We start from the raw sequence: 11806 nt of genomic DNA, 5'->3' as shown, positions 1-11806 counted from the left end.
GAGAGAGTAACCAAAGAACTTATATGCACAACCCAAGGACACGGACAGTGGTGGGGAGAGGGACTGGAGAGGGGGGTGGGATGGGGTGGAATGGGTCACTGGGGAGGAAAAGGGACATCTGTAATATTCTGAACAAAAATAAAATAAAAAACAAAACACACACACAAAAGGAATAAATTACAAAAAGACAAGACAAAAAAAAAATTAGTTTGCAAACTACACTAATTTTTCTATCAAAGATATTGCTTATGCTATTGAAAAAGTGAACACCACCTTCATGAGATATGTTTAATTAACTTCTAAGATAATTGTATTTTTTCCTAAAATAATTTCCTGTGGGAATGTGATACAGAAATCACAATGTTATTTTCATGAGAAATGATCTATCTATACCTTCTACACGAAGGCTCAGTCATGTTCAGCTATGCATTGTTGTGTCTTATATGCTATGCATTGCTAAGTTATCATTCACTTAAATATTTGATGTTAATAAAAATTATGCTTATACTTTAACGGTTTTCTTCATTTAAAAATCTTAAAATAACCTTTACTTACTACACAGCAGTGCATGTTCATATAGAGAAATCAATTAAAACCTGAAAAATAAAATCTTTAACAAGCCTAAGGTTGTTACTAAGATATTATTTTCTCAGTGAGGCCTTCTCTGATAACATTATTTGAAAGGGATTCACTATCCACTGTGAACCCTTGGTCTTCTTTTTCTCTTATTTTTCTCCATAGCATTTATAACTACCTGGTACTTTTCCTTCCTTCCCTCTCTCCCTCCCTCCCTTCCTTACTTCCTTTTCTTTCTTCTATCATCTACTGATCCATATTTTTGTTCATTTATTAAATGTCCCTTATACCTGAGCTTAAGCTCTATGAAATAATGTTTATACTGTTTTGTTCACTGTTGTTTCACAAGTCCCTGGAACAGTGCTTAATACATAAGAGAAAATGCTCCGCTAGCTCCTTCAGTAGAGCAGGAGACTCTTAATGCATAAGAGGCTCTCAGTGCACATTTGTTAAATGATTGATCAAATGAATCCTATCTTGTTACCAGATTTGAAAATACCACTTAAAAATATTTCGTAGTACTCCATTTAGTTGATGTATTAAAATTAGTAAAACCCTATTTTTCTTTCATTTAGGACATTTTAAACTTTTCATTACTAATACTCTTTGATGAATATCCTTGATGCTTAAATGTAGGGCATATCATTAATTATTTCCTTAGGGTAATTCCAGAAGTATAATTCTGGGGTTAAATGGCACGTCCATTTGAAACATTCTGCCTGCCTGTCCTTGAGAATTGCTGATATCAATTTATACTTCCACCATGATGTATGAGAGTCCCAATTTTCCCCACTCTCAATATTTTCATTCATTTTTTTTAAGTTTACTGATTATTTCCCTCCTCTAAATGTTCAAAAACAGGTCAATATGAGAAATAAAAAGCAATGTTTAAGTCTTTTGCCACTTAGCAATTTTACTTTACCTGAGCTAAATCAACCATAAAATCATTTATATATCCATGAATTAAAACTTGGTGCAATAAGAGTAAGTTGCTTTATAATGTGATATATCTCATTCAATAATTTCTTCATTAAATAATTCTAATGTGTTTGATTAGTTATACTGATTGCAAAAATACTATTTCCCTCTTTAATTTAGACTAATAAAAATTATTTATCAAGTTGTTTTTATCCTTGTTAAATATATGAAGTAAAAAAAAAGACTTCATTTATGAATAAAACAATTTATATATTATTAATAAAAGTTCTAAAGTAATTTGAAATAAATACAAGCCTATAAACTGTTAAGTGACTGAATGAATGTCCTATAAGTTTGTAAGTCCCATGAGAATATTATTCATATATCAATCAAACTTGTAACTCATAATATACCATTCACCAACCTCAGTTCTTAACACTTAACATAACCTACACATGTAAGTTATTCAGTAATCAATTTTACTTTGCCAATTATTTTATTTATAGGTAGAAATATAAGAATATACATGTTCTTTAAGTTCTATAAAGCAAGGCATTCAATTCTTCTTAGTAGTGTCATATGTCAAGTAACAAATATGCATATCATGCTCTATAAATTTATTCAAACAATTTTATAGTTTCGTTTATGTTGTACATGTATGTATACGTATATTAAGAGAAAATAATTTATCTGACTCATAAATTTAATATATAACCCAAGAAAGTCCTTCTCCTTTGTATTAAGGTAAAACAAAATTACCAATGTTTAAATGACAAATAATAGGGTTAATAAACACTTTTTCCTTATTTTATTTCTAAGAAAATAAAAAAGGAATGAATATCATTCATAGGATAAACATTGATACAAAGCATATAACCAATAAAACTATTATCACTGTTTTAAAAACAATATTTTTTAATCAAAAGTCATATCAGGCATCCCCAGCAAAAGTTAGATGGTATTAAGAATTATAAACAGAAATGGGCTAATCTCATTTTAAAGCAGAAAACCATATTAATAAGTATATATTAAGAGAATCAAGATTTGTCATATTGATCAATAAAAAACCTAATCTAAGTAAAAATCAAATAAAAAATAAAGAATCTAGAGAGTTGATAACATCACACCTGAATATTTTGATTGGATCAATGTAACAAAGTTAAGACAAATGGAAGTTAATTTTCAGTTACCAAAACGAAGCAAGGATATTAGTTGAATTGGCCTTGGTCACCTATTATATCTATGTTAGGAACCTATTTTGGACTGCATACCATAAGATAACAGGCTAAATTTCAAAGAATGGGCAATTCTATAATTATTACAATATCTGTACACATCAGAGGAAATCAAATTTCATGTATAATGGCATCAGGTAATAGCTTCAGAAATCCATAGTTTTTCTAATGTGTTGATTGTAGAGGCATGTGGGATTTCTGCTATCATTTCTTTGAAGTACAAGGCTACTTTAAGATGCAGGATGACACACAATGAATTCTTAGTTGAATCATGTGATGAACTATTTTCATTTAGCAAGCTGGCTACTTTATCTATAATTGTATAGTGATTTTGACAGTCACTATGTCTTTGACTTTCAACTAATAACTGTCTTCACAATGAAGATATTCCCCTTTCCCAAATTCTTTCAGAAGCTAGTGTTGGCTTTGGATGGTATGGACATTTTAATGATGTTAATTCTTCCTACCCATGAACATGGTACATGCTTCCACTTATTTATATCTTCCTTAATTTCTTTCTTCAATGTCCTATAGCTTTCCAAGCACAGGTCTTTTACCTCCTTGTTTAAATTTATTCCTAGGTACCTTATTTTTTGCTGTTGCAATAGTAAATGAATTATTTTCTCAATTTCTCTTTCTTATAGTTTAATATTGGTGTATAAAAATGCCACTGACTTTTGAATATTAATTTTGTACCCTGCTACTTTACTGAAATCATTTATTAGATCTATCTGGGGGAGTCTGTAGGGTTTCCTATATATAATATTATGTCATCTGTGAAAAATGACAGTTTTACTTCTTCCTTTCCAATTTAGATGCCTTTGTGTCTGATTGCTTTGGCTAGGACTTCCAGTACTATGTTGAATAAGAGTAGTGAAAGCAGGCATTCCTGTCTTGTTCCTGATCTTAAGGGAAATGCTTTTGCTTTTTACACATTGAGTATGATGTTGGCTGTATTTTATTTTGTTTTTTGCAATTTTAACCGCCCAAATAAATGTTTATCATTTTATGTAGCTGCTTTCTTGATATCTAAGAGAAGTTAAAATAATACTAGGACACTGGCATGATGTGTATGTTTCATAAAACTGACGTTAAAACCATGGTTAAGTACCTTTCTCCTCTCACAGTTCTAGCATATTGAGAATTTTGGGTTTTCCCCTAATAGAAGATAATTTTATTAGCTTAAGAAAATTGCTAAAATTGTCTTTGGTAAAATTAAGAGACACGAAACACAAAACAAATCTTAACTTAAAAAACAACAACACTAAAATCTTTCACTGAATAAGCAGCGTTTTTTTGTCCTACACAATTAAAAGAGGCATGGTAAATGTGAATGTATGTTCACAATAGTCTGTTTTAATGCTGAAACCTTAAATTTCACCCCCCATAGTTTTAAAAATACAGTCTTACTTATCTGGTCCTTCAGTTATTTTGTACAGGCACCGAAGAGTTGTGCTAAGAAAGGTGGTATGTTTTATTTTATCCACAGAACTACAAGGTGGAAAGTATCTCCGTTGAACTTGTGACATCTCATATAAGTTTTGAACACCGCAGCAGCCTGGTACCGAAATATCCTGAAAAAAATTGCAATAGATAAGCATAAATATATCTTAGACAGAAAATATCCAAGACAATGTACAGATGATGTATTGTAGAATTGTACACATGAAACCTGTTTAATTTTATTAACCAATGTCACCCCAATAAATTTAATTTTTAAAAAATGAAAATACCCAAGAAAATACAGCCTAGATGTTCATACTAAGCAATGGTATAAGTAGAAAAATATTAGAATTTCTTTAATTAATTATTAAAAATAGAAATTTAAAAGTGTATCCTTAAACCTGTGTCCTCCTAATAAAAGTGTAAATTCATTTGTCAAAAATTAAGGTAAAATGAACAGAACTATAAAATTTAGATCCATATTCTCAAAATAAAATTACCTACATAATACAGATCAAACTCTCAGTTTTAAATTTCATAATGAAAATAAAATTTCACATAGGAGTGAGAGCAATGATTATTGTTACACAAGCAACAAAAATATTTCTGTTTTACTTTTCTATGTGAGCATACTTGAATTATTCTACAAATGAGACTTCTTATTTTGTTTTTAATAGATCCAATTAAGTTGAAAGGCTTCCCCTTTCACTATTTATGGCTCTTTTTATGCTCTACAGTTATATTAATATTTTAATCAACATAAACCACATGGATATTAATAACTTGAATAATAATTCTATACCAAATTAAATATAAAATATCATAAATTTGTTGCACAGTTAATTTCTGTAAACCATTAGCTAATTATCTCAATGATAACTTTTTAAAAATAATTTTCCTCAAGTTATTTTAAAATATAACACGTTATATATAACACATATCTTCATCTGCATTATGTTTAAAGACCAAACTTTTTAACTTTTAATCATTTTCTGGAAAAAGCTGGTCTAGCAATACTTTTATCTGACAAAATAGACTTTAAAACCAAGGCTATTGTAAGAGTCAAAGAAGGACACTATATAATGATAAAGGGAACAATCCAACAAGAGGATATAACTCTTGTAAACATTTATGTACCCAACACAGGAGCACCTTAACATATAAAGCAAATCTTGATGGACATAAAAGGAGAGACTGACAGTAATACAGTCATAATAGGGGATTTTAACACCCCATTGACATCAATGAATAGATCTTCCAAACAAAAATCAACATGGAAACAGTGGCATTAAATGACACTATAGATTAGATAAATTAAATTGATATCTTCAGACCATTTCACCCCACAGGAATATGGAACATGGAATATTTTCAGTGCACACGGACCATTTTCTAGAATACACCACATGTTAGGAAACAAAACAAGTCTCTAAATTTAAGAAGATTGAAATCATATCAAGCATTGTCTCTGACCATAATGGTATGAAACTAGAAATCAATCACAAGAAAAAAACTGAAAAACACACAGACATGGAGGCTAAATAACATGTTACTAAACAATAATGGGTTAACAACAAGATCAAGGAAGAAATCAAAAGATACTTTGAAAGAAATGAAAATGAGAACACAACAACCAAAAACCTATGGGACACAGCAAGAGCAGTCTAAAAGGGAAATTCCTAGCATTACAGGCCTACCTCAAGAGACAAAAAAAAAAAAATCTCAAATAAACAATCTAACTTTACATTAAAGGAGTTAGAAAAAGAACAACAAATGAAGTTCAAAGTGAGAAGAAGAAAGGAAATAATGAAGATCAGAGCAGAAATAAATGTAGCAGAATCTAAAAAAAATGATACAAAAGAACAATGAGACCAAGAAATGGTTCTTTGAAAAGATAAACAAGATTTGACAAATCTTTAGTCAGACTTATCAGGAGAAAAAGAGAGAGCCCAAATAAATAAAATCAGAAATAAAAGAGGTAAAGTAACAACTGAGATTACAGAAAAGAAGGGATTGTAAAAATATATTACAAACAACTACATGCCAACAAATTGGACAATCTAGACAAAATGGATAAATTCATAGAAATATACAATGTTCCAAAACTGAATCAGGAAGAATCAGATAATCTGAATAAACAGATTACAAATAGAGAAATTGAAACAATAATCAAAAACCCAACAAACAAAACTTCTGGAGCAGAAGGCTTCACCAGTGAATTTTACCAAACACTGAAAGAAGAACTAACACCTATTTTTCTCAAACTATAGAACGAATTCAAGAGGAAGTAAGACTCCCAAACATTTTATGAGGCTAGTATTACCCTCATTCCATAACCAATTAAAGACGCTACAAAAAAAGAAAATTATAGGCCAATATTCCTGATGAACATAGATGCTAACATACTCCACAAAATAGTAGTAAACCTGACCCAGCAATACATTAAAAAGATCATACATTATGATCAATTGGGATTTATGCAAGGTAGGTATGATATCCGCAAATACAATAAACACGATACATAAACAAATTGTAGGATAAAAACCACATGATCATATAATAGATGCAGAAAAAGCACTTGATTAAATCCAGCACCCATTTATGATAAAAACTCTCAACAAAGTGGGAAGAGAGGGAGCATAGTTCAACATAATAAAGGCCATATATGACAAACCCAAGCCAACATCATACTCAATGGGCAAAAACTACAAGTGTTTCCCTTAAGATTGGGAACAAGGCCTGGATGTCCACTTTCACCACTCTTATTGAAATAGTACTGGAAGTCCTATCCACAGCAATCAGACAAGAAGAATTAAAAAAGGCATCCAAATTGGAAAGGAAGAAGTCAAACGTCCATTATTTGTATATGATATTGTGTAAAGACAACCCTAGAGATTCTTTTCAGAGAGAGTGGGAGGGATAGAGAGAGAGAGAAACATCGATGTGAGAGAAACACATCAATTGGTTGCCTCCTGCCCGTACCCTGAGACTGGGGCCGGGAATCAAGCCTGTAACCGCCGTACATGCCCTTGACCAGAACTGAACTCATAACCCTTCGGTCCGAAGGCTGATGCTCTAACCACTGAGCAAAACTGGCTAGGGTAGCTACTGATTTCTTAAAGAACTGATAAATGATTTCAGTAAAGTAGCAGGATACAAAATAAATATCTAGAAATCAGTTTCATTTTTATACACCAAGAATGAACTATCAGAAAGGGAAAGTAAGAAAACAATCCCATTCCCAGTTGCTTCAAAAAGAATAAAATTCTTAGGAATAAATTTAACCAAGGATACAAATGACCTCTACTCTGAAAATTATAAGACACTGAAGAAAAAATTGAAGAAGGTACAAATAAGTGTAAACATATACCGCATTAATGGATAGACATCATTAAAATGTCCATACTACCTAAAGCAATCTATAGACTCAATGGAATTCCTATCAAGATACCAATGGAATATTTCACAGAACTAAAACAAATATTCCAAAAATTTATATGACACCACAAAAGACCCTAAATAACAACAGCAATCTTGAGAAAGAAGAACAAAGTTGGAAGATCATGCTACCTGATATCAAACTCTACTACAAAGCAAGGTAATCAAAACAGCATGGTACTGGCATAAAAACAGACATATAGATCAGTGGAATCAAATAGAGAGAACAGGAATAAACTCAGGCCTTTATAAGCAATTAATATTTGACAAAGTAGGCAAAAACATACATTAGGGTAAAGGTAGTCTATTCGATAAATGGTGTTTTGAATATTGGACAGAAACATACAAAAAAATGAAACTAGATCACCTTGCACGATACACAAGAATAAACTCAAAATGAATTAAAGACTTAAATACTAGACTCAAAAGCATAAAATTCCTAGAAGAAACATAGGCAGTAAAATCTCAGACATTTCTCTGATATATTTCCTCGGGCAAGGGAAACAAAGGAAAAAATAAACAAATGGACATACGTCAAATTAAAAATGTTTTGCACAGCAAAGGAAACCATCAACAAAATGAAAACACAACCCACTGAATGGGAGAACATATTTGCCAGTGATTCACTGAATAAGGGTTTAATATCCAAAATTTATAAAGAACTTATAAAAACAAAAACAAAAAAACCCCAAACAATCCAATTAAAAAATGCGCCAAGAGATCCTTCTTTTTTACAGCCGCATAGTATTCCATGGTATAAATGTCCCACAGCTTTTCTATCCACTCATATACTGATAGGCACTTGGGCTGTTTCCAGATCTTAGCTATTATAAATTGTGCTACTATGAACATTGGGGTGCATAAGTTCTTTCCAATTGGTGTTTCGGGTTTCTTAGGATATATTCCTAGAAGTGGGATCACTGGGTCAAATGGCAGTTCAATTTTTAATTTTTTGAGTAAACTTCATACTGTTTTCCATAGTGGCTGCACCAGTCTGCATTCCCACCAGCAGTGTACTAGGGTTCTCTTTTCTCCACAACCTCGCCAGCACTTACTGTTGGTTGATTTTGACAAGTGTGAGGTGATACCTCATTGTGGTTTTAATTTGCATCTCTCTGATGATTAGTGACATTGAGCATTTTTTCATATGTCTCTTGGCCATTCGTATGTCCTCTTTGGAGAAGTGTCCGTTTAGGTCCTTTGCCCATTTTTTAACTGGACTGTTTGTTTTCCTTTTGTTAAGTTGTATGAGTTCCTTATATATTTTGGATATTAACCCTTAATCAGATGTGTCATTGGTATATATGTTCTCCCATACAGTGGGCTCCCTTTTCATTTTGTTGATGGTTTCTTTTGCTGTGCTAAGCTTTTTATTTTGATGTAGTCCCATTTGTTTATTTTCTCCTTTGTTTCTCTTGACCTAGGAGATGTATCGCCAAACATATGGCTGTGGGAGATGTCTGAGATTTTGCTGCCTACATTTTCTTCTAGGGTTTTTATGGTTTCATGTCTTACATTTAAGTCTTTTATCTCTTACCCTTTAGGACAGCATGGATGGAACTGGAGAGTATTATGCTAAGCAAAATAAGCCAGTCAGAGAAAGACAAGTACCACATGGTCTCACTCATATGTGGAATATAATAAACAAAATAAACTGAACAAAATAGATCCAGAAGCATGGAACAGACTGAGATCTCTCAGATGGAAGGCAGGGGTGGGGGAGTAGGTGGGGAGAGATTAATCAAAGAACTTATATGCTTATATGCATAACCTATGTATATAGGGGAAGGCCTGGGGGGTGGGGTGGATGTGGAGTGGAGGGGATCAATGGGGACATCCATAATACTTTCAACAATAAAGATAAATTTTTTAAAAAAAGAAAGAAAACAAGCTTCATAAAAAATGAAAGGTACTGTGCAGCCTCCCAAGTGGAAAAAAAAAAAATGGGCCAAGGACCTGCATAGGCACTACTCCAAAGAGGACATACAGATGGCCAATAAGCACATAAAAAGATGCTCAGTGTTACTAATCATCAGAGAAATGTAAATTAAAACCACAAGGAGATATCGCCTCAAACTTGTCAGAATGGCTAACATCAATAAATCAACAAACAACAAGTGTTGGCAAGGATGTGAAGAAAAGGGAACCCTCCTGTATTGTTGGTGGGAATGCAGGCTGGTGTGGCTCCTGTGAAAGCAGTACAGAGTTACCTCAGAAAAATTAAAAATGGAACTGCCTTATGACTCAGCAATTCCACTTCTGGGAATTTACCTCCAAAAAAACCAAAACAGCAATTCAAGAGAATATATGCACCCCTATGTTCACTGCAGTGCTATTTACAATAGCCAAATTTGGAAACAGCCCAAGTGCCCATTAGTACACAGTGGAATACTACTTGGCTGTAAAAAAAAGGAGGAAATATAACCCTTTGCTATAGCATGGATGGACCTGGAGAGCATTATGCTAAGTGAAATAAGCCATTCAGAGAAAGACAAGTACCATGTGACCAACAAAATGAACTAACAAGCAAAATAGTGACAGACTCATAGAGAGCAAGCTGACAACTGTCGTCAGTAGGGGTGGCTGGCGAAATGAAGGGATTGACCAAATAAAAAATAAAAAGAGAAAAACTCATGGACACAGACAAAAGTGTGATGATTGCCAGGGGAGGGGAGATAGAAGGAGGTGGAAGAGAGAATAGTAGGGATATATGGTGACGGACGGAGATTTGACTTGGGGTAGTGAACACACAATACAGTGTATAGATGATGTGTTGTAGAACTGTGTACTTGACACCCGTATAATTTTGTTAACCAGTGTCATCCTAATAAATTCAATAAAAAGGAAAAAATATTATCTTCTTATAGGCAATTAAACCAGAACTACTTCTTCAAGTTATAAAATAAATGTACTTCCATTTCTGTTTCTTGTCATATATTTTTAAATACATATACCTATATATAATGTTATAATTATATATAATGTTAATATGTATATGTCCACATATGAGTATATAGTGCTAGGTAGCATAATATAGTAAAAATCACCATGATTTAGACTAAAATAAACTTTATTTTTGGGGGGAATTCTAGCTATTATTTCATAGCTAAGTATATTCTAGTCTAAAATTTTATTTTAAAATCCCAAATATATAATTAATTAAAAGGTCAATAAGCACTTTTATAATAAAGTGTGTCCTATCAGTGAATTAACTTTAGAAGACTTCAATGAAACTTTCAATCAAAGCTTTGAATCAGTCTTTAATCAACTATATATGGCGAAAAAATGTATAAGCCATAAATGCAGTGAAGTTTGCCCGAAAATGCAAAAAACTTTGATTAAAGCAATTTACCAATATGCTGATCCAATTTGCTTCATTTGAGGCTTTACAGAAGAGAAAGGCATTTCAGGTGATAATCAAATTATCTTTGTTTTGCATATTGCAAATTATAATTACAAACATATTATCCTTGCCATTTTTCAGCATTCCTAATGTTCACTCTTCTAAAAATATGCCTCTTTAATTATACGACTTAGGAAAGAATAAATGTTATTTCGGAAAAAAAATAGTTTACTAGAGGTAGGAAATAATGTTAATTGTGATAGGCAAAAATAGAAATATTGATTTTATTTTCCATATTCTCCTGGCACAGTAAAAAAGATCCTTTATCCTAATGCTGTTTTAACAAAGTAACTAGAATTTTCAGCTAGCCATGGTACTTTAAGGCTCAATAAAGAACAGCAAAAAAAAAAAAAGTGCTGATAGACAAAATCACGTAGGCAATAAAACCGTTGATTTCAACTAGTTTCTCCAATGGAACATTATAAAATCCACACTTGAATCACAAATTTCTAGTTTTTGCTGGGCATTCCACCTCATTATCCTCAGATAGCCTTAAAATAAAACTCATTATCTTCTCTTCCCCAGTTACCCATTCATTTATCCTTTCTCACCAGCCTATAGTAATTCCTTATTTAGCCAAGTCTGAAAATAGAAAGCTGGCTTTCACTCTCCTTCCCCTGTCCCTGTCATATCTAAAAATCAGCAGTTATCCATTGTACCCTCTCTCGCCTTATTCCTTTCTTTCCTTTACTACCAAAAAAAAAATTCTGGCATGGGCTCTAAAATACAGTTTAACAACTAGCCTCTTTAACGTTCGGATTATCCAGACTCAAGCCATTGGCATTCCGATAGC

General features: G+C 32.4%; 1 protein-coding gene across 1 annotated transcript in view; it reads right to left on the bottom strand.

Moving 5' to 3' along the window:
• Positions 1–4135: 4135 nt before the first annotated feature.
• STPG2 (sperm tail PG-rich repeat containing 2) overlaps positions 4136–11806 on the bottom strand; it is a 129905-nt gene continuing 122234 nt past the window's right edge. Inside the window, exon 8 of the mRNA XM_016211203.2 lies at positions 4136–4303. Within this exon, the coding sequence (XP_016066689.2) occupies positions 4136–4303 (168 nt within the window). The remainder of the gene's footprint in view (positions 4304–11806) is intronic.

The sequence above is a fragment of the Miniopterus natalensis genome, chromosome 1, assembly GCF_054644295.1.
Source record: "Miniopterus natalensis isolate mMinNat1 chromosome 1, mMinNat1.hap1, whole genome shotgun sequence".
Taxonomy (NCBI): Eukaryota; Metazoa; Chordata; class Mammalia; order Chiroptera; family Miniopteridae; genus Miniopterus; species Miniopterus natalensis.
Note: the sequence above shows the minus strand (reverse complement) of the source record. Positions and strands in the feature narration are given on the sequence as shown.